Source organism: Hypanus sabinus, chromosome 7 (assembly GCF_030144855.1).
Source record: "Hypanus sabinus isolate sHypSab1 chromosome 7, sHypSab1.hap1, whole genome shotgun sequence".
NCBI classification, from domain to species: Eukaryota; Metazoa; Chordata; class Chondrichthyes; order Myliobatiformes; family Dasyatidae; genus Hypanus; species Hypanus sabinus.
In genome coordinates, this window is record NC_082712.1 from 87,112,505 (window position 1) to 87,135,859 (window position 23,355).

The window sequence follows — 23,355 nt, forward strand, 5'->3', positions numbered from 1 at the left end:
TTCTTTCTTTCAACGTGCTTCCTTTTGTCCACCCTCCCTTTTTCTTTGTTGTCTCTCACCAGGCTTCTTCTCCTTTTGAGAAAATCTGCAGATGCTGGAAATTCAAGCAACACACATAAAATGCTGGAGGAACTCCGCAGCCCAGACAGCATCTGTGGAAAAGAGTAAAGTAGGATCTAATGAAGGGTCTTGGTCCGAAACAGCAACTGTTTACTCTTTTCCAGATCCTGCATGGCCTGCTGAGTTCTTCCAGCATTTTGTGTCCATTGCTTCTCTCTCCGTCTTCTTTGCTCCTGTAGCACTCAACAAGATGATTGTAAGCAACGAGTTTTATGCCTCTTTCTTAACTTCTGAAGAACCTTTGATTTGCAAGAGCAACAGGGTTCAACAAGGACTCTAATTACGCTTTAAGTTCTAGCATTACATTACAGATACAAACTATCACTCCCTGCTGTTGCTTTGGTTCATCAGATGCTTGGAGAGGGGGAGCTTGCTGCTTGGGCTATAGCTTGCTCTCCATATTGTACTGCCCAGGCTTGCTTATCTAACCTGCTAGGATACATTCATGTATCCCTCAGACATGGCAATATAGGCATCACAGGCTATCTTTTGTCCTGCACCTTCAGCACTTTCCAGCATAGATCCATGAAAGGCCATAAGGAGATACGCCCTGCTCAACCCTTGGGCACTAGGACCCAACAATGTACCATTACTGGCATGCATGGGAGCAAGCGTGGGCACTTTTGGCCTATGCACACCACCATGTGTCATTGCACCAATGAGTCAGCCTAAATTTTCCAACTGCCTCACAATTCAATCCTGCCCTCCAAATTTGCATACTCTCCCCATGACTGCACTCAGGGAGTTCAAGTTTCGTCCATATTCCAAAGATGTGTGGGTTCGTAGATTCATTGACCACTGTAAATTGAACTTGGTGGAGGGTGGAGATACATCTCTACCAAACGAGGTATAAGGCACTCCTTCATTCCGATAGCCCACAGGTCTCCCTTGAGCAAGGCTTGGCCACTGCTTAGCCACCATTCCACCCCCTCCCCCATTTAGGTCACATGAATCCATGGGAGCAGATGATGGATGGTTGTATGAGCAGCTGCCGCATATCATGAGATCTGGTTATACCACCATTGATGCCAGGTAGACAATGTATGAAGAGCATTGATAATGGCTGGGGTCACCCGTCTTGTAAAGACACTGTCAGGAAGTAGGCAATGCCAAACCAGCCTATAGAAAAACTTCATAAGAGCAATCATGGACAGACCATGAACGCCTAGGTCATACAACTTTTCACATAATGAACAAACAAATCCTATCTGCTCTAACTACATAATAACAGTTTGTTAGGTCCGACTGCTAGGTTTTTAAGAAGCATCTTCAAGCTGAGGTACAAGTGAGTGTGGTTTGAAGAGGAAAATTTCAGAAATGATCAAAGAACCAAAAACAGACAGTTCAGAAGATTCACCAAAGACAGTTATGTCCTGTGGGATTTAGTTCCAATTTTGCAGTTTCCAAGGTAGGCTGGTTTGTAAAATTATGGAAGAACAGACCAGTAGCCCCACTATAAACCCTATGGCAATTCTTTAATACCTCCTTACCCTTAAAGGCTGAGTGTCAAATTTTGTCTGATCATCATCCCCACAGATGTAATACCATGCAAGTCTCCTACATAGAGGGCAGCACTGCAGTCACGTGCCCCCTTTCAGATAACTCAGGTCATCAGTTTGAACCTAAATGAGTCAAGATCACTCATGTTTACATTACCTGTTGCATTTTAGGTAAATCATCCTCCTGTGCCTCTTCTTCTCTGGCACTCACAGGACCTCCGCTGCGCAGCGTTCGCCTTCTGGTTAACTACAATGAAGACATTTTATTTTAACATGCAGCAAATACAAGACCATTACCTGGAGCTAACACCACAGTGGGCCGTATCGCAAATAATGGTGAGTTAGGAGTACAGGAAGGAAATAAGACAGTGACACAATGTCATGATGTTGGGGAGTATTCTGGAGTTAGGGTATGCAGCAAATATTAAATTCAACAGCAGCCATTCTTCAGATTTGAATGTGGACAGCAGATGGAATTTAAAACACAGCTCAGAACAATGGGTTTCATGGAGCTACAGGTTGAGGTGAATCATAAAGAAACGCTCCACTTAGACCTCAGATGCCTGCGTATACATGAACACCTCCTAAAGGCAGCGGGGATTAACATTCACTTGGGTGTCTGGAGTGTGGGTACAAAGGAGGTGGTGTTTGAAAATTATATGTAGTTCAAAGGAAGCCTTGTAGATACACTTCAACTGTAGAATTGCCCTGCTGTTACCCTAGGCTTCTAAAATGTCACGTAACATTGGATCGAACAGACCTCATCTTCCAAGATTGTCTCGAATAGCTGCTCATTGTGCTGAATAAACTTCTATATACCCACTAGCTTCAGTGTCTCTCCAGTAACTCTGTTCACAGTTACAACATCTGGGTGCTCATCTGGGGTACATTCATACCCCCTGTGTGTCCAGCGATCTCAGCAGCCTAAGGCTACGTCCACACTACACTGGATAAATCCGTAACCGAAGCTTTTTCTCTTCGTTTTTACCCTCTGTCCACACTAAAATGGCATTCTCGTCCCCCGAAAATGGAGATTTTCAGAAACGCTCTTCAGGATCTGCAAGTTCTGAAAACGCCGCTTGGCCGGAGCAGTGTGGACGGGGTAATCGGAGAAATCTAAAAACGCTGTCATGACTTGCTAGAACAGATGGTGACGACAGCGCCATTGCATTGTTTTCTTGAACACAACCTAACAATTTCAGAACAGACGGTCACGAGACTGAAGCCAAAAGTTAGAAATGTACTCACCAAATACTTTGACCCATAACTTACTGAATAAATAAATATACAGGTGTCCCCCGCATTACGAATGTTCGCTTTACACCGCTTCATTTTTACAAAAGACTGACATTCGTAACCTGTTTTCACATTACAAAGAGGATTTTCGCTTTTACAAAAATGTTTCCCATATAAATTAATGGTTCTTCGCTTTACGCCGTTTCGGCTTAAGAAAGGTTTCATAGGAACGCTCTACCTTTGTAAAGGGGGGTGGGCACCTGTACTCACTTTGACCTGTTTTCTGAACTTGCTCGTATGAAGGTGGTTTACCTATTTACACAAGTACTTCTCTGACAATAGATGTGTAACAGCTTAATGTAACATTGTATGGAACTAAAAGATAATACCGATGCAGACATGTTTTATACATTTAACAAGGAACTTTATTAATGCAACAGAGTTCATCAGTTTTTCAATGTTCGTCGTCAGCCGGGTCATACTGTCCATGAACTCACTGTCGGTTGTCTCCATATGCTCCAGTATTTGTTTTTGTTTAGTTTTAAATCTTCCTGCGTGAGAGCCACCAGCTGTCCGTCGTTTAAGCGTTTCTAGTCTGTAACTAAACAAACGCGCACCAAGTCTTTCACGGCGAGATTTGACACCAATCATGTCGCTTGTTTTCAGTAGACGTGTCCTGCGCATGCGCAGTAGGGGGAGATTCTCCAAAATATCCATTTCATTGTGGACAGAGCTATCTTTTAAAACACCTAGTGTGGACGCCTATTGTTTTTATGCGAAACTGGCATTTTCAAAGTTATCCGGTCTAGTGTGGACGTAGCCTGAGTGAGTGAGGCAATAACACTAACTTTTCCCTCAATGTCAGCAAAACAAAGAAGCTGGCCAATGAACTCGGGATGGGGGATGGTGCAGATCTTCCTGTTTACGTCAACAGTGCTGGACATCAAGAGCTTCAAACTGCGAGGAGCGAGATCACCAGTAGTCTGTCCGGGTTGAACCACACAGACAGCATGGCCTGGAAAGCTCAATGATGCCCCGACTTCCTCAGATGGCGAAAGAAATATAGCATGTCCCCTTTGAATCCCCTCAATATAGCATAGAAAGTGTCCTAAAAGGATGCATCACAAACTGGCATGGCAATTGTTCTGTCCATGGTCACAAAAAACAGCAGAGTTGTGGAAACATCAAGAAAACCCCTCTATTGACTCTGCCTACACTTCTCGCTACCTCAGTAAAGCAGCGAGCATAATCAAAGACCCCAAAAGTCTCTCTTCTTGGATCATACTCTTCTTTTTCAGCAAATAAAACAACAGATAACATAATTGTTAAGCAAAGTTTAAGGATCTGGTCTCAATTTAGAAAATTTTTTGGTTTAGCGAATTTTTCATTATCATCTCCCATTCTCCTTTATTATTTTTTTATCCCTTCCATGACCGACAAAGTCACTGTATCAGTTCGCTTGTACAAATCACAATCAGATTTAATATCACTGGCATATGTTATAAAATGGTTAAATTAAAGAACTATTGCAAAAATAAAACAAAAGAGTAGTGAGGTAGTGTCCTTTCAGAAATTGGATGGCCTGCTTGCAGCAGGACTGTTTGAAGCTGTCCTGGATGGTATGGAGGCTGGTGTCCACGATGGAGCTTTTACCACTTTTCTGCAGCTTACTTTGATCCTGTGCAGTAGCACCGCACCCACTCCCCTCCCACCGCCATACCAGACGGTGATGCAGCCAGTTAGAAAGCTCTCCATGGTACACTGTAGAAATTTGAGAGTGCCTTCGGTGACATACCAAATTTCCTCCAACCCCCTAATGAAATATAGCAAATGTACCTTCTCTCTAGGTGTATCAATATGTTGGGCCTATGACAGTATTCAAGAAAGTGACATCCATCACTGAGGACCCTCACCACCCAGAACATGCCCTCTTCTTTTCACTACCATTAGGAAGGAGATGCAGGCAGTCCCTGGGTTATGTACGAGTTCCGTTCCTGAGTCCGTCTTTAAGTCGGATTTGTACGTAAGTCAGAACAAGTACATCCGGTATTATTTAGCGTCAGTTAGTCAAACGTTTATCTTAGTATATAGAATATATTTTACCTTTCTATGTGTAACCCCCTGGGTCGCCTCAGGCTGGCTCAGCTCATTTCGTCTAGGGGGAGCAGCCTTCGGCCCCGCCAAACTGGGTAATCAGCTGGTGTGGATGCTGTGTGATGTCCCCGCCTCGCCCAAAAACAGACAGTACACCATATGCGATTAACTGAGTACAATTTATAAAGGCTACTATAACTAAGTGATTAATAACGATACAGTATATATGAAGAGAAAATTAAAGAAAAGGCGCCAAACTTATCAAAGTCCAAACCACTTCGTGCACAGCCGTTGGAGCTCAATTACTGAAGTCTTCTGGCCACCATTCGATCCCCTCCGAACTCCTCGACTCGCAGCTCAGGACCCTCCGAACTCCTCAACTCTCCAAACAGCTCAGGACCCTCCGAGTGGTCAACCAAGCACATCTAGCTTCATCCCCCCCCCCTCCTCGGAGAATCTCCCGGCCTCGGACCCCCCTTTGGGGTCCGATCCTCGCCCAGCTTAGAGCATTGCGTCCTCTCTCTCGACCCCCTCGCGCCGATCTGCCCAAAAGCCCGTCAACAAAAGACTCAGAAGAAAGAACATTAATCCCCATTTGGTTTACAAAGGAATACCATTCTCGTTATCAGTAAATTAGCATTCCTGCTAGTTAACAAAAAGAAACCCTTTCCCAACAGTAACAAAGAAAAAAGAAACCCCCTTTATACTCTCCCTCCACCAAATAAAAGTCATGTCCTCATGACTACTAAATAACTCGCCACCTTTCCTGCCAACACACCGTAACCCAAGCACAAACAGTGACATCTCCTCCCCACACAGTAACCCTCACGCCCTGTTCCTCAGGCACTACTTAGGCCAACTATCTGGGAGTTCCCTAACCCTTCTGAGGCCTCCGTACCCCCTCACCTAAACCCTTCAGGCTCGGACACAACTGGGGATACCTTGGGCCCACTACCAACTCCTCTCTCAACCTCTCACTGATGCCCCACACTGCACACAGCTAACCCTCCCCGCTACACCTGACTCAATGGGAGAAGGGCCAAAGGTCTCTTCCTCAATCGAGGGAAAGTCAGCAAAAGGCAGCATGTACCACACATCCAGCACATCATCCATCGAATCTGTATTCTTCCTCATTCCTGTGATCGGTAGCTGTTGTTTGATCTTCTCCAAACGGAAACACGTGGCCTGCACTGCTCCCGCAGTCTCTTCAGCCTCCTGTTCAGTATTCACTGCACTTCTCTCCAGATTTTTCTTCCTCATGACTTCTTCCAGATCAACTTTCAGGTTTTGCACTTCATTTGAACTGTCGATGGTCATCTTCAGGTTCCCTTCAAGCTTCCGCTTCTCTCTTCTGAGATTCGTCTGTAATTTCTTCACCTCCGCAAACTCCCCTCTCCGGGTTCTCAGTTTGCTATTACCCTCAGTCAGACAACTTTCTTCATTCTCTCCAACTTGTAAGTCTTCCGACTGGTTCCAGATCGCTTTCTCCAGTCTCTCCGTCTTCATTTCAAACTTGATTCCGTAGAGACAGTCACTCACAAGTTGCGACCTTCGCCAGCCCTGGCACGTGTCCAGAAAACACTTTAACTCGGTAGTTCTCAGCTGCTCCTGCAACGACCTCACTTCATATTCTCCTGAGGCAAATCCAAGTACCAAGAGATCATCCACATACACCAAAACCCCAAACGCCTCCATATCCCCTATGGTCTTCCACCTGCCCCGCAGGAAGGTTGCAAGGGCTCCAGATATGCCCTGTGGCATCTTTTCGGACCAGAAGACTCCTAGGGAATTTATAATGGCCGTCTTGTCCTTGTCGGCCCCACTCATCGGGATCTGGAAACATCCACTCCTCAGATCGAGCACCTTAAACCACATCGCACCATTCAGACAGGCCATCGCCTCTCCGGCCCTCAGGGCCATATTCTGGTCACTGACAGTGCGCCTCTTCAACGCAATACAATCCACACACACGCTGCCTACGTCTTCCACGGCTTCAGGGGCCAGTCGCCGCAACCTCTCTCTCTCCAAGGTGTCTTCAGCAGTCAACTCCCCTCTCTCGTGGTATTTCGCAGCGTCCACTAAGAGGGTCTCATCCTCAGATACTTCCCCCAGGCCGTACCACCACTGGCTCTTGTTTGAATTCGGTATCGGCCCAATGCTGCTACACACGTCCGCACAAGCAGCTCGAAACTCTGGGTGCATCGACAATGCCTCCAAACAACGCTCACCCGCCTCCTCCGGGCAGGCCCCCAAGCGCACCAGCAGGATATTGGTTCTCTCTAGAACAGAAACGCTGCCCGTCTCAACAGGGTCCGGACACATCAGCATTAACGATTCACGAACCTCAGTCTCCTCCACATTTGCCTCTAAGAACTCCATTTTCACTGACCAACAACCGTCGTCTGGATAATCACCGGCACTGGTACCCCGAATCTCCAGTGTCCTCAATGTCGTCAAGGGTAAATGCTTCCAATAATGGTTATGAAACAAACTGTACAGCAACTTAACCGGCGCCCCGGTGCCGAGGATGGCTTTAACTTGACTTCCATCCATCTGTAACAACACCTGTGCGCGTGGCCCCTCTAAGCCTTCAGGAATAGAGTCTGTTCCTTTCGGGAGTTCCTTGGTACATTGCTGGGAACGTGCTCCCCCAGAGACCCCAAGCCGTTCCCCCACTGGGCCTCCTCTAAGTTTCCCGACACCTCTCGAATCAAAGGAACAACTGATCCCCTTGACAGATCCCCTTGGCACCACAAGCAATTTATCTGCCCCCCTAGGCAAAAAGGGATACCCTAAAAACTTCCCACCAATCTCCTGCCACGGGTATGTTAAGCCCCCCAGCTGCGGCATTTGACTTCCAGTCGAACCACACGCATTTTCCCACACTTTCCCAGAACTGGCAGTGGTCACTTCGAGGTAATTGCGCCTGACAGTTCTAACAAAGTCACCAGCCCGCCTACTCAAACTTTCAACCCGTCCCTGTCGCTTTTCCTCAGCCAAGCACTGCCACTCACCCAATAACTGAGGGGTCCGCTCCGCCCACGCTTCCGCCCCTTTAGGGTTGGACATTATTCCAATAACTGGGCGGAGCTCACCACTGCTGAAACATCCCAACCTGTCACTCCTCACTCTCCAAACAGTACGGACAACCCATGGTCCCACCACCATTTCGTCGGAACTCGAACAACGACCTCCAGGCTACCAACAGCAGCCACCCCACCCAACACACACGCAGCGATCACCAGCAATCGCACACCCACAGAGGCACACCAGCTCTTCGCCGCAGACACAATTTAAATAGGGTGATCACACAGCCTCCACAGAAATCAATCCCGGACGAGCCCCCACAATGTAACCCCCTGGGTCGCCTCAGGCTGGCTCAGCTCGTTTCGTCTAGGGCGGGGGTCGGCAACCTGCGGCTCCCGAGCCATTTGTGGCTCTTTCACCTCTGTGCTGCGGCTCCCTGTGGCTTTGGGAAATAATTGGTCAGTATTTAATTAAAATGTATTTTATGTTAGTTTGTTAGCTTTTGAAATGTAATTCTAAATTTGAAGATTATGGTGATCTTGTACGATCTAAGTGTGGCGACACATTTCCTCACAATTAGCCAGCATTCCGGCTAAGGGAGATAGCCTACGGGGGTTTGTGAGTACGCGTCTTTTGCAGCATCTGCGTCCATGGGGGCTGGGTTGAGGGAGGCTTAAAAGCAAGGCTGTTTAGTTCGAATAAAGTTACCTTTGACTGCAGTCTTTATTTTAGCGCTGCGTGTAGCGCTACACCGCTACAACGTGTTTTTTATCGCTATTAATATACATCACCACTGCCAATGCCTGACACCCGCCAGTGCGCGCTTTCTTTTAATTCTTCGATCCAAGGTAGGCTACCTATGTAGTAACCTTCAACCCAACGTCTTTTTTTCGGAGTTCAAAATGTTTTTGTTGCATGCAGAAATGTAATTTCGTTTTCTCTGCAGGAGTTCATCAATTTCAAAAATGCAACACATTATAGTTTGTTTATACATAGCATAAAGGCAAAAAAAACCCCGTTGTATGCAGTGTTATTTCATTTTGTGGCTCCCAGTGTTTTCTTTTCTGTGGGAAATGGGTCCATATTGGCTCTTTTAGTGGTAAACGTTGCCGACCCCTGGTCTAGGGGGAGCAGCCTTCGGCCCCGCCAAACTGGGTAATCAGCTGGTGTGGATGCTGTGTGATGTCCCCGCCTCGCCCAAAAACAGACAGTACACCATATGCGATTAACTGAGTACAATTTATAAAGGTTACTATAACTAAGTGATTAATAACGATACAGTATATATGAAGAGAAAATTAAAGAAAAGGCGCCAAACTTATCAAAGTCCAAACCACTTCGTGCACAGCCGTTGGAGCTCAATTACTGAAGTCTTCTGGCCACCATTCGATCCCCTCCGAACTCCTCGACTCGCAGCTCAGGACCCTCCGAACTCCTCGACTCTCCAAACAGCTCAGGACCCTCCGAGTGGTCAACCAAGCACATCTAGCTTCATCCCCCCCCCCCCGGAGAATCTCCCGGCCTCGGACCCCCCTTTGGGGTCCGATCCTCACCCAGCTTACAGCATTGCGTCCTCTCTCTCGACCCCCTCGCGCCGATCTGCCCAAAAGCCCGTCAACAAAAGCTTACAGACTCAGAAGAAAGAACATTAATCCCCATTTGGTTTACAAAGGAATACCATTCTCGTTATCAGTAAATTAGCATTCCTGCTAGTTAACAAAAAGAAACCCTTTCCCAACAGTAACAAAGAAAAAAGAAGAAACCCCCTTTACATATGCATATAAAACACTTAAGAAACAAACGTATTCCAATAATTAAACCACTGCGTTAGTAATAATTGTAGCTTTCATCCGGGCAGGGCCTTTCACATGTTCCATTATTCTCACTTCATCCGTTATCCTTTAAAATTGTTCTGATCGTTGACCGACTGTAGCCTAATGCTTTTCCAATGACCGATGGCGTTTCACCTCTTTCCAAACGCTTTATTATTTCCACTTTATTTTCAATCACGATCGCTTCCCATCAATGGAACAGAAAAACTGTGGGCGGCGGGTCCCGACCTGCGCCGGTTTCCGAGGTACACTGGGTCCTAAGGACCCAGTATTGAATTCCCCGGGTCCTGAACTGCACCTCACTGAGACAGGTTAAATGGGACAAGTGGGGGCTGTGCTGGGTTAGGATATTTGATCCTCCACAATATTCCATGTGGGAATTTAAACTGGAGGTGGCAGTGGTTCTTTTTTTACGAGATCAAGTTGTGAGCTCAACATGAACCCGGCTCGGATGGTACGGGAGTCACTGGATCGACATCAACCCGGCACGGGAGCGGTCTGTCACCAAATCGAACTCGGGAACCTCCGTTCTTAGCCCAGTGCTGATCTCACTGTACCACCAGCCGACCGGAATTGGGGGGGGGGGTCAGGGTGAATCTTACTAAGAAAAATTTAAGCCAAATACAAAGTTAAACACTCAACACAGTATCAACGGCAACAACTTAAAATGGCAGACGGCGTCGCGATTTGACTTAAAATGGTAGATGGTGTTCTCCTTCCTCGGTTCGTAAGTACGAGTTGTCCGTAAGTCGGATGTTCGTAACTCAGGGTCTACCTGTACAAGCGCTTGAAGACCCCCACTCAACAATTTAGGAATAGCTTCTTCCCCTCTGCCATCAGATTTCTGAATAGTTCATGAATGCTACTTGGATATTTTTTGCACAATTTATTTATTTTTGTAACTTACAGTAATTTCCATGTCTTTACACCGTCCTGCTGCCATAAGAGAAAACAACAAACTTCACAAAACTCATAAAACACTAGAGGAACGCAGCCCGTCAGGCAGCATCTATGGAAAGGAGTATACAGTAGACATTCGGGCCGAGACACATCTTCAGGACTGGAAAGGAAGGAGGAAGATGCCAGAATAAAATGGTGGGGGCGGGGAGAGGCAAGCTGGAGGGTGATAGGTGAGACCAGGTGGATGGGGAAGGCTGGGGAAGAAAGAAACTTATAGGAGAGGACAGTGGACAAAAGGAGAAAAGGGAAGGAGGAGAGGACCCAGGAGGAAGTAACAGGCAGGTGAGAAGTAAAGTCAGAGTGGGGAATGGTGGGGGGAGGAATTTGTTCACCAGAAGCAGAAATCAACACCATCGCATTGGAGGCTACCCAGGCAAAATAGAGGGGTCATCTCTTCTCAGCACAAGAGGAGGCCGTGTATTGACCCACTGAAACAGGATTGGGAATCGGAGTTAAAATGTTTGGCCACTTGTGGCAGATGGTGCAGAGGTGCCTGATGAAATGGTTCCCCCAATTTATGACGGTTGTCACCAATGTACAGGAGGTCGTGTCGGGAGTGCTGGGCACAATAGACCACACCAGCAGATTTGCAGGCGGAGAGTTGCCAAACCTGTAAGGACTGCTCGGGGCCCTGAATGGAGGTGAGGGAAGAGGTGTATGGGCAAATGTAGTACTTAGGCTGCTTGCAGGGAACTTCACAGCACACACAAAATGCTGGAGGAAATCAGCAGGTCAGGCAGCATTTAAGGAAATGAATAATCAGCCAATAATAATAATAAACCTGATTCTGAATGATGAATGACAGGCTGAATGAAATTCTGGAAAAAAAGACTTGGCTGGCACCAGTAGCGAGGACCAAGAAGGTATGGACAAGTGAGGCGCAGGAGCGTTTAGAGGACTGTTTTGAATTGGTGGACTGGACTGTATTCAGGGATTCATCTTTGAGTCTGAATGACTAAGCCACAGCTGACTTCATTAAAACCTGTGTGGACGAGTGTGTGCCTACAAGAACAGGTACGTACCCAAATCAAAAACTGTGGATGAACTGGAAGGTTCGTTATCTGCTGAGGGCTAGATCTGTGGCATTCAAGTCTGGTGACCCAGGACTGTGCAAGAAAACCAGGTACTACTTACAGGGGACTATCTCAAGCAAGGTAACAACCCCGAACGAGGTTGGAGGCAGAACCAGATGCATGTCAACTCTGGCAGGGTTTGCAGGCCATTACTTCCTACTAAGTGACACCTAACATCACTTTGAAAGGGAGAATAAAACTGCAGCTATGAGGATCCCTGCAGCACCTGGTGCCCCTGTGATCTCTGTCTTGTAGGCTGACATCAGACTGTCTTTGAAGAGGATGAACTCTTGCAAGATGACGGGCCCTGACGGAATACCCGGTATGGCTCTGAAAACCTGTGCCAACCAACTGGTGGGTGTGTTCACAGACATTTTCAGTCTCTCATTAGCAAAAGCAGATGTTCCCACCTGCTTCAAAAGGGCAACAAGTATACCAGTGCCTAAGAAGAGCATTGTGAGCTGCCTTAATGACTATTGTCCAGTCGCACTCACATCTACGGCAATGAAGTGCCTGGGGAGGCTGGCTATGGCTAGAATCAACTCCAGCCTCAGCAAGGACATGGACCCACTACAATTTGCCAATGGCAGATGCCATCTCATTGGCTCTTCACGTAGCTTTGAATCACCTGGACAATACTAATACCCATGTCTGGATGCTGTTTATTGACTACAGCTCAGCGTTTAACACCATCATTCCTACAGTTCTTATTGAAAAGCTCCAAAACCTGGGCCTCTGCAACTAGATCCTCGACTTCTGTGTGGTCTGGAAATAACATCTCCACCTCACCACAATACTGACTCACCTCAGGGAAGTGTGCTTCACCCACTACTCTACTCTCTACACCCATGCTTATATGGCTAGGCACAGCTCAAATGATATCTATAAATTTGCTGACATACCTACTGTTGCAAGAATTTTAGATGGTGAGGAGAGGGCATACAAGAGCAAGATATGTCAGTTAGCTGAGTGGTGTCGCAGCAACATCCTTGCATTTAGTGTCCAAAGAACTGATTGTGGACTTCAGAAAGGACATGACAAGGGAACACACGCCAATCATCATAGAGGGATCAGAAGTGGAGGGATTGAGCAATTTCAAGTTTCCGAGTGTCAATATCTCTGAGGATCTAACCTGGAATTCCATCACCCAGGACGTGCTTCTCATTGCTACCATCAGGGAGGAGTTAAAGGAGCAGATAACACACACTCAGCGATTCAGGAACAGATCCATCCTTTCTACCATAAGATTTCTGAATGGACATTGAACCGATGAACATTACCTCACTACTCAAATACTAAACCTGATTCTGATGTGGGAGGAGACTGGAGCACACAATGGAAAGCTACATGGTCACAGGTAGAACATAATAACTCCTTACAGACAGCGACGGAATCAAACCCTTATCACTGGTGCTGTAAAGAGCACTACACTGACCAACACATTACCGTGCTGCCCTAACTTTTTAACTTTTTTAAATCTGGCTATCCTAAGGAATCCGTGACTTAAACCCTATCAGATATTTAAGAATCCTCTTTATCCTTCTGATCCTGTCCCACCCAGTCGGACTGATGGGCTTAAGTAAGTACCATCTAGGATAGTGGTCACCAACCTTTTGAAGCCCAAGATCCCCTACCTCGACCTTAGTGAAAGGCAAAATCAAGCTATTAGTTACACGCATGCACACTGGGACAGAAAAGACCGGACAACCCGGAAGCAGAAATAATGTATGAACACCAGGGGTCACCATCCTTTTTTTTTGCAGCGCGGACCGGTTTAATATTGACAATATTCTCGTGGACCAGCCGATGGGGGGGGGGTTTAAACATGACCGGAATACAGCGATACACGAAGCAGGTTCCTTATGTCCAGTCTATTCTGCAATTTAGTTTACGTGGCTCTCAGCTGCTGTCCCACTTGCTCACGTTTTTAAACACTGGAAAAAAAACTCAGCAGGTTTGCACTTAAGTGCAGGGTGCTTGGATTCAGAGTACTGAAGCAGTTTTGAGTGCTTCACTGCCTCATTACATAGCCTCTGGGCCCAAACTCCAGCCTCCCACCCACCTGCTGCCTTGCCCAGGTGCGTCTGTTCCCGTACCTGGGCCGCGACGGTCGCAGTCCAGAGAGAGTGACTGTCCAAGCGAGGAGTGCGACAGGATGCGCCCGCGCCCCCTTGTAGGATCTATCAGCCGACAGAAGTTTGTTTCAGTAGATCGCAGCGTGGTAGTGGCTCTGCTACTTATGAAACCCTGAGCCCGAATTAGGTTGTCTGCGAATATTTTAGCACCAGGTTCCCCATGAACATTCGGAGTGCTAAACAGGTTTAGAGGCAGCGCCCATCTGTCTGTGCTCCAGGCCAGTAGCTACGGCACTTCCCACCGGCCGCCCAAGGCCAACCAGTGACCCCTGGCGCAAGAACGTCACTGCGTTTAGGCAGCTGATGACCCCGCATGGGTTCAAGTTCAACAGCAGGCGTGACAGGGAATGAGGAAAGGTGCAGCTGACTCGTATCGTTTCCTCACGGCCCGGTGGTTAGGGACCAGTGCGTGGCGGCGGAGCTACACGCATGTGAACTGGGCAGAAAGAATGGAACTAAAACCCCTCAACCCGGAAGCAATCTCTCAACAGTATATGTGTACTTATTTTTCTTCTTTTTTTTTCGTGATCTACTGGGAAAGTCTCAAAGATCGACCAGTCGATCACGATCGACAGGTTGGCGACCACTAATCTAGGACATGCCCTCTTCTCATTGCTACCATCAGAGAGGGGGTAGAGGAGTCTGAAGACAGACATTGTAGAAACAGCTTAACCATCAGATTTCTGAATAGGCCATGAAACTTAATTTTTTTGCTCTCTTCTCGCACTAGTTATTTATCTAAAAGTAGTATACAGTAACTACATACTGAACACTTGATAAACTAATTTTGAATGTAAGGGGTGTCCATAAGTCAGGCATTTGTAACCCAAGGACAATCTATACTTACAAAGTTATCTCCACAAATCACTGGGGCAGAGAATCTAGGAGATTCATTAATTTGGTCAGAACCTTAGTTTTAAATGACTGTCCTTTATCTTGTAACAACATCTGCTAGTTCTAAATTCTTCTATTAGTGGAAACATCTCAACATCAACTCCATCCGGCCTCCCCAGGATTCCACATGATTCAATAAGATTATCCCTTCATTTCTGTAAATCTCACAAAGCGCTCTGCCCAAGATCGCAAGAAATTGCAGAGTAGTGAATGTAACCCAGTCTATCACAAAAAGAGGTTTAGCACATGGCAACATCAAAGCGTACAGTGAAATGCGTCGTTTTACTTCAACGACAAACATACATAGTACTGAGATTGTCCAGGGGCAGCCTACAAGTGTTGCAATGCATCCGTGCCAACATAGCACGCCCACAACACACTAACCCGAACCGTATGTCCAACCTGGAACGTGGGAGGAAACCAGAGCACCCAATGAGATAGCATGCAAACTCCTTACAGACAGCCACAGGAATCGAACCCCAATCGGAGATCGCTGGTGCTGTAAAGCAATTGCACTAACCACTATGCTACCGCACTTCCAGTGACAGCGTGTATACTTTTCAGTGCCTCATGAAAACAAAAACACCTCCCACCCATACTTAACTTTTACCCCCCCCCATAAAAAACCAATTGGGTAGAAAATGCAAAGTTTGAGAACATGTGCCATCATCAACAAGGACAGGGATGGAGGGAATCTACACCCCCCACTTCCCCTCCCGCTATTCCCCACTTAGACCTTTTACCTCCCCTGGGTCCCCTCCTCCTATGGTCCACTCCCCTCTCAGATTCCTTCTTCCCCAGCCCACCTGACTTCACCCATCACCTTCCAGCTATCCTCCTTCCCTCCCCCTGCATTTTTATGCTGATGTCTTCCCCCCCTTCCTTCTCAGTCCTGCAGAAGGATCTCAGCCTGAAACATCAATTGTTTATTCCTCTCCACAGATGCTGCCTGACCAGCCAGGTTCCTCCAGTATTTTGTGTGCGCAGGTTTGGACTTCCAGCTTCTGCAGACTTTCTGATATTTATGATCAGCTGCTACCATTGTTATAAGACATTCGAGTACACCACATCTGTACTCTTGATCGCTCAATCTCCTTTATCACGGCCTTTGGATGTACCTGCGCCGCAGTCTCTCAGTAACTACAACACTTAAGTTCTCCATTCTGTTTTCCTCCTGTTCTACCTTGATATACTCATCAGTTCAGAATCAGGTTTGTTATCACCGGCATAAATCATGAAATTCTTAACTTTGAGGCAGCAGTACAATGCAATATATAGCAAGAAAGGGGAAAAAAACTGAGAAATACAGTAAAAAAAAATTCCTGAATCGTTGAGCATGTGCATTCCGGCGCCTGTACCTCCTTCCTGATGGTAGACAAAGCCTTTCTGAGACATCGCTCCTTGAAAATGTCCGGAACCTACGGAGGTTCACAACTCTCTGCAGCTTACTTCGATCCTGTGCAGTAGCACCGCACCCCCCCCCCCCCCATACCAGACGGTGATGCAGCCAGTTAGAATACGTTCCATGGTACATCTTAGAAGCTTGCAAAGCTTGTAACCTTTGGTTACATGCCAAATCTCTTCAAACACCAAATGAAATATTGTAGCCACATCAATATGTTGGGCCCAGGGTGCATTTGCAGAGATACTGACACCCAGGAACTTGGGTTTGTTCACTCTTTTCACCTCTGACGCCTCTATGAGGACTGGTGTGTGTTTCCTCATCTTACCCTTTCTGAAGTCCACAATCAATTCTTTGGTCTTACTGACACTGGGTGCAAGGCTGTTGCTGCAACACCACTCAACTAGCTGATATATCTCATTCCTGTATGTCCTCTCGTCACTGTCTCAGATTCTGCATATTTATAGATGGCATTTGAGCTGTACCTAGGCGCACAGTCACACTTATCTATGGAATGATATGCCTGCATGACTTGCAAACAAAGGTTTCCCACTGGTTCTAGGTACCTACCAAATTTCAAAGGGTCTCGTCTTAAAAATGAGCCTTTACTTAGTCAGTTCCAACATGGGCACTACCCGCCATAGTATCCCGGACAACTTCAAGGAGCAATGCCTCAAAAAGGTGGCATCCATCAATAATGATCCCCTTCACCCAGGTCATGCCCTCTTCGCATTGCTACCATCAGGAAGGAGGTACAGGAGCTTGAAGACACACACTCAACGATTCTTGGAATGAGTTTGTACGTTCTCCTGTGAGCACTTCAGTTTCCTCTGGGTGCTCCAGTTTCCTCCCACCGCCCAGGCATACCAGTTAATAAGTTAATTGGTCATCGTCACGTCCTGTGACTAGACTAGGCTCGCAGGGCCTACTCCATGCTGTACCTCAATAAATAGGTAAATAAAGCTCCCGCCCTGCTGCCATCAACTTCTGAGTGGAAATTGAACCCATGAACACCACCTCACTTTTTATTTCTATTTTTGCACTACTTATTTAACTTAACTGTAAATCACGTTTTTTTTTACCTCTAGTAGTATGTATTGAACATAAAAACATAAGAAATAGGAGCAGGAGTAGCCCATCCGACCCATCGAACCTGTCCTGCCATTCAAGAAGGTCATGGTTGATCTGTCCGTAAACTCAGCTCCATCTACTGGGCTTTTCCCCATAACCCTCAATTCCCCTACTATTGCATTGTACTGCCACCACAAAACAAGTTTCACAATATATGCCGGTGATATTAAACCTGGTTCTGAACAGCGGCTTTGACAATACAAGGCTCCCCTCAGCACTCCCCTCTCACCTCGATGTACAGGTAATGTGCACAAAACACTAAAGGAACTCAGCAAATCAAAGGCAGCAGCTATGAAGAATGTAAATAGTTGATGCTTTGGGTCGATAACCTTCAAGACTGGGGGGGGGGGGGGGGAGGGGAGGTTGCAGAAGCCAAAGTGATAAAGTAGGCAGAGGTGAAGGAGTACCAGCTGGCAGGTGAAGAGGAAATGGTTTGAAGTAGGAAGCTGAGAAGTGATAGGTGAAATCACCCCCATCTATATCACCCCTCTGCTTCTTTCTTCATCCCCGCCACACCTTCCCTCCTCCCCACTATCTGTTCTCACCTATCACCTTGATTCCTCCCCCTCCTCCCATCTTCTTATTCTGGCTTTCCAGCCCTGATGAAGAATCTTGGCCCGATACCTGTTGTACCTCTCCACAGATGCTGCCTGACGTACTGAGTTCCTCCTGCAGTTTGTGTGCATGCCTGTGGCTCAAGATGTGCACCATTTGCAAAATCTAGATCTTATGCTCACACCCCAGCGTGCTGCTCACAAAACCACAGCAATCATACTTTGTTCATTTGTACGTCAACACTTAACTTTCTAATGCAACAGGATATTTCGCTACCGCAATGGGACATCGATGCTATTTACAAGCCGTGCACGTGCAGCTCGACCAAATTACGCATCCTTAACAGCAACGCAGCATTAATTATCTTCTTTTTCTTTTCGGAAAAAGGTTTTTAAAGTGAGCCAAAAGAAACTTGCAATAAGAACTATCGTCTGTCAAAGTACATACCATTTTCCGCGCCACGCGCCGACTACGAGGGCCCCCGTCTCAAAGGTGAAAGGTCCTCAATCCCCGCCCTTTTTTTTTCAAATCGACTTCCGGCCGTTAGGCTCAAACACCCTCCCCCGGCCCGCTGCGGGGCGTTGCCATCTTTGTTGGGGGCAAATGATCGGCTCTGGCTGGGACTTGTGGTTTATCTCAAATATCTGCAGTCAGGTTTGGTTTATTTTTAACTCGGGACGGGACTAGCTGGGGATTTATGATGTTTTTTGATGTATTCTCGTACTATGCATGAAGAATTATCCTTTCTGGACGGCTGACTGTCATGTGGCGCCCTCAGTGGTGGGAGGCCGAAATTATCTCTAAACATTAGATTCTGCAAATCCGGAGCAACGCACGCAAATTAAATATGAGAAATAACTTAAGAGAATTTCGGAGTAACAAACACAAAATATTGAGGTAACTCAACAGGTTAAGCAGCATCTATGGAGGGGAATAAACCTATAACGTTTCCGGCCGAGTTTCCTATCATTTTGTGTGTGTTACTCTGAAATTCTCTCTAAAGTCACTTCTGGCATTTGTTCAAAGTAAATTGACTCAACTAATTAATCACCAAGGCATTATAAGATATATATTAAAAGGGTCTCTACCCGAACCATGGACTGTACTTCTTTCATAGATGATGCCTGGCCTGCTGAGTTCCTCCAGCATTTTAGTGTGTTGCATGAATAATAACGACATTGATATTATTTCCTTGTATCATAAAACCCGTAAGATGTAGCAGTAGGAATAGCCAATCAGTCCATCCAATCTGCTCCATTATTTAATTGTGGTTGTTTGCTTTCTCAACCCTGTTATCCCAGTAACATTTAACCTCTTATGAACCAAGAACCTCAATCTCTCCCTTAAATACTCTAAATGACTTGGCCTTGACAACCCCCTCCCCACCCCCAGCAATGATTTCCATAGATTCACCAGCTTCTGACTGAAGAAATTTCTCCTAAACTCGGTTCTAAAATCACCGTCATCATCATTGTTACGTGCCACGTTGTATGATCTGGGCGATCAAGTCAAGTCAAGTCAACTTTTATTGTCATTTCAACCATAACTGCTGGTGCAGTGCATAGTAAAAATGAGACAACGCTTTTCAGGACCATGGTGTTACATGATACAGTACAAAAAACTAGACTGAACTACATAATAAAAAAAACACCGAGAAAGCGACACTGGACTACAGACCTACACTGAACTGCATAAAGTGCACAAAAATGAGTGCAGGCATTACAATAAATAATAAACAGGACAGTAGGGCAAGGTGTGCCCTACTTTGCCATCATTGTTTGCCATCTTTCTTCAATCTGAGAACTTCTAATAAACTCTTCAAAACTTTTGCCTATCCATCCCTTGTTGTAACTCATGAATGCCATGCGCTTTTGACTGCGACTTTTTCCTTTCATCACTTTTTCCTGTCACTGCAAGATGTTCGAGCTTTTCGTTCCTCAGTACATGTCCCACAAATTCCAGCTACCGTTTCCTGATTGATATCAGTTCTCTTCTTATTCTGGCTTTTCACAACACTTCCTCACATGTTACTCTGTCCTTCCACAATATTTTCCTCAATATTCTCAGAAACCACATTTCTCCACTTTGAGTTTTTTCCCTCATTTTGTTTTGATATTGTCCAACATTTGCTTCCATGTGTTAGTGTGGAATAAATGTAGCCCCCCAAAATTATGAATTCCATACCCATCGAAATTATGTTATTCTTTAGTATTTTGCTCAAACACTCGAATGTGCATTTAGCAATCCCAATCCTCCCTCTAATCAGCCCTGCCATCAGATGTTATTATCCTCCCGAAGTAATGGAATTATTCTAAAAGGACTTTCTAAATAAAAGTTTCCTTTATTCTGAGGCTGTGCACTTCGTATCCTAGATTCTTCCACTAACGGAACCATCCTCTCCATATCCATTCTGTCAAGAATTAAAATTTTTTTTTCTTGATCTAATTGTATACTTTCTTCAGTTTAATCTATGGTTTATTTCTTGTGATCATGCTTATTTGTTGTTATGTGCATATGATGGTGTGTTGCAAGCAAGTATATAATTTAATCTCTGTGTACCTGTACTTGTGCATACGACAATAAATTTGGCTTTGACATCATGATGACATTGATCACAGTGCCAGTGAATGCCATAATGATAGCTGACAGTGATAGCAAGATTGCATAAGAGAAGCAGATGCACCATACTTGCCTTAGATCTTGACCAACATCCATGTAAATCTTCTCTGCACCCTTTCTATGGCTTCCACATCCTTCCTGTAGTGAGGTGACCAGAAATGAGCACAGTTCTCCAAGTGGTGTCTGACCAGGGTCCTATATAGCTGCAACATTAATGTCCAGCAATTTGTTTTTGTTTTATTTCGCCAGGTGCTGAAAGCTTGCATATGCCTTTGGCCATCCCAATGTCCTACTTCTACCTTCCCTGCTGTTGAAGTTATTCAGAATTCTGTTGTTTGTGCCCAGACTTGTCACCCATCCTCTCATTCCTGACATACTTCAACCTCATTTTTGGGCTATAACCCCTACCCCATAATGATTTTAGTTACTGCCTTCATCATGTCAGTAGTTTTCGCTACTGTCAGTCATGCAGGTCATGGTTGGAGACTTCGGACTATTGTCTCAAGCAGATGTAGATGGAATCTTCATTGCTGTGTCTGTAACAATATTGTTTTACAAGTCATGGTTGTTAGCCCTGAGTTGAACCCCCAAACCTGGATGACCAGTGGACCACTCTTAGTCTGATCTCTACCTTTTGGCCTGTTGGCACAGGTGACCCTACCAAGAGCCAAAGCCTAAAGCCCTGACTCCAGACAATGCCCTGGGTCCTTGAGATACGCCAGCCTCCAAACCCAATGACAAAGTTGTCATCCTTTTGGAGGAACCCTTACCCTATATATTCTGCAAATTGGAAAAAAAAAACAAAACCAATTCCTACTTTAGATGCTCCACCATTGATGTCTTTGTTTTCTACTTCCTTGGCCCTTATGCTAAGGAATTCATTTTCTAATCTACTCTGGCCCTCTTCCTTTAAGATAGGCTTGATCTTGAACGAAGCCAAATCAGAACAGTGGGGCCCGGGCCCAAGCGCATATTGAAGCAGCAGGATCCAGGGCCAAGAGCAAGGAATGACCCAAGGTTTGGGCATTTTAGCGCTGGGCCCGATTGGAAAAAGTCAGGGTGTCAGGGCATATGGCAAGGGACTCACTGCTCACTGCTCCATGAGGTTTACTCGTCTCTGCGCTGAGCTGCAGCTGTGGCCCATGCAGCTAATGGGCTCTTGAATCGGCTGCAGTGATGACTGGCTTTGTGGCTGTGGACTCACTTTAGTGAACTTGAATTCTGAATGTTAATTGCTGACTTTTATTGCTTACACCACTTGTTTTTTTTCTGTCCAATAGGCGTTTGACGGTCTTTTTTTTAATGGGTTCTATTGGGTTTCTTTGTTTTGTGGACTGCCTGTAAGGAGATGGATCTCAAGGTTATATATAGTATATATATTTTGATACTAAATGTACTTTGTTTCAAGCCTCTTTATCGACCCTTTTATCGCTTTGCACAAACATTTTGTAATCAAAGCAATATGCAAGTTAATTGCCCTTGTAAAGTTGGTGGTGAGCTGATTCTGTCACCTTCCTGTCAGCTTGAACCACTCTGGCTTTTCTCATCTGACCTCTCTCATTAACCCGACAATTCTTAATGTCTGGTGTCTGTATAGCGTCATATACACTCACTAACCACTTTTTTAGGTACACCTGTACACCTGAGAATCAGAATCAGGTTTAGTTCACTGAAATTAGTTGTTTTGCATCAGCTCGTTAATACAACCAATCATGTGACAGCAACTCAATACATAAATGCATGAAGAGATAGTCAAGAGGTTCAGTTGTTGCTCAGACCAAACATCAGAATGGAGAAGAAATGGAATGATTGTTGATGCCAGACGGGGTAGTTTGAGTATCTAAGAAACTGGTAATCCCCTGAGATTTTCATGCACAACAATCTCTAGAGTTTACAGAGAATGAGCAACAAACAAAAAAAAAATCCAGTCAGTGGCAGTTCTGTGGGCGTTAATGAGAGAGGGCAGATGAGAATGGCCAGGGTGGTTCAAGCTGACAGGAAGGCAACAGAATCAGAATCAGGTTTAATATCACTGGCATATGTCATGAAATTGTTGTTATGCAGCAGCAGTGCATTGCAATACATAATGAAAATTAAACAATATAAATAAATAGTGCAAAAAAAAGTAGTGACGTAGTGTTCATGGGTTCAATGTCCATTCAGAAATCTGATGGCAAGGGGAAGCAGCTGCTCCTGAATTGTTGAGAGTGTATCTTCAGGTTTCTGAACCTCCTTCCTGATGGTAGAATAGGGCATGATCTGGGTGATGGGGTCCTTGATAGTGGATGCTACCCTATCAAGGCATCGCTCCTTGAAGATGCCCTAGATACTATGGAGGCTAGTGCCCATGATGGAGCTGATTAAGTTCTCTGCAGTTTACTCCAATCCTGTGCAGTAACCCCATACCAGGCGGTAACCCAAATAATCATGTGTTGCAGCAGTTGTGCATAGGAGAGCATTTCTAAATGCACAACAAGAAATCGATGGCAAACAGCAGCAGACCACAGGCATACAGAAGTACACTCAGCAGCTACTTTATTAGATACCTTCTGTACTGATAAAATGTCCACTAGTGTATAAAGGTAAGAATTAGAAATACAAGTAAGCCATTTGGCTCCTCAAGCCTACTCTACCATTTAATAAAATCATGGCTGATCTTAAATCATGCTGTTGGGTAGGCATGTTAGTTGTACTGTGGAGAGCATTCTGACAGACTGCATCACTGTCTGGTATGGAGGGGCTATTGCACAGGACCAAAAGAAGCTGCTGAAGTTGTAA

At 45.6% G+C, this 23,355-nt stretch overlaps 2 protein-coding genes across 11 annotated transcripts in view; one reads left to right on the forward strand and one right to left on the reverse strand.

The window, feature by feature from the left end:
- LOC132396942 (nucleolar protein dao-5-like) overlaps positions 1-18,470 on the reverse strand; it is a 130,210-nt gene extending 111,740 nt beyond the window's left edge. For 7 of the 8 annotated variants that reach the window (XM_059975075.1, XM_059975080.1, XM_059975079.1 and 4 more), the window contains exons 1-2: positions 18,406-18,470; positions 1,777-1,866 (exon numbers count right to left, since the gene is read on the reverse strand). In XM_059975075.1, the coding sequence (XP_059831058.1) occupies positions 1,777-1,866; positions 18,406-18,408 (93 nt within the window). In that variant the 5' untranslated portion in view covers positions 18,409-18,470. Of the gene's footprint in view, positions 1-1,776; positions 1,867-13,903; positions 14,022-18,405 lie in introns of all 8 variants that reach the window. The other variant, XM_059975078.1, reaches the window with a different exon arrangement.
- A 56-nt stretch (positions 18,471-18,526) lies between these two features.
- LOC132396359 (erythropoietin-like) overlaps positions 18,527-23,355 on the forward strand; it is a 240,446-nt gene continuing 235,617 nt past the window's right edge. Inside the window, exon 1 of one of the 3 annotated variants that reach the window (XM_059973873.1) lies at positions 18,527-18,612. The gene's annotated coding sequence lies outside the window, so the exon portion shown is untranslated. The remainder of the gene's footprint in view (positions 18,613-23,355) is intronic. The other 2 variants (XR_009512962.1, XM_059973872.1) reach the window with 2 other exon arrangements.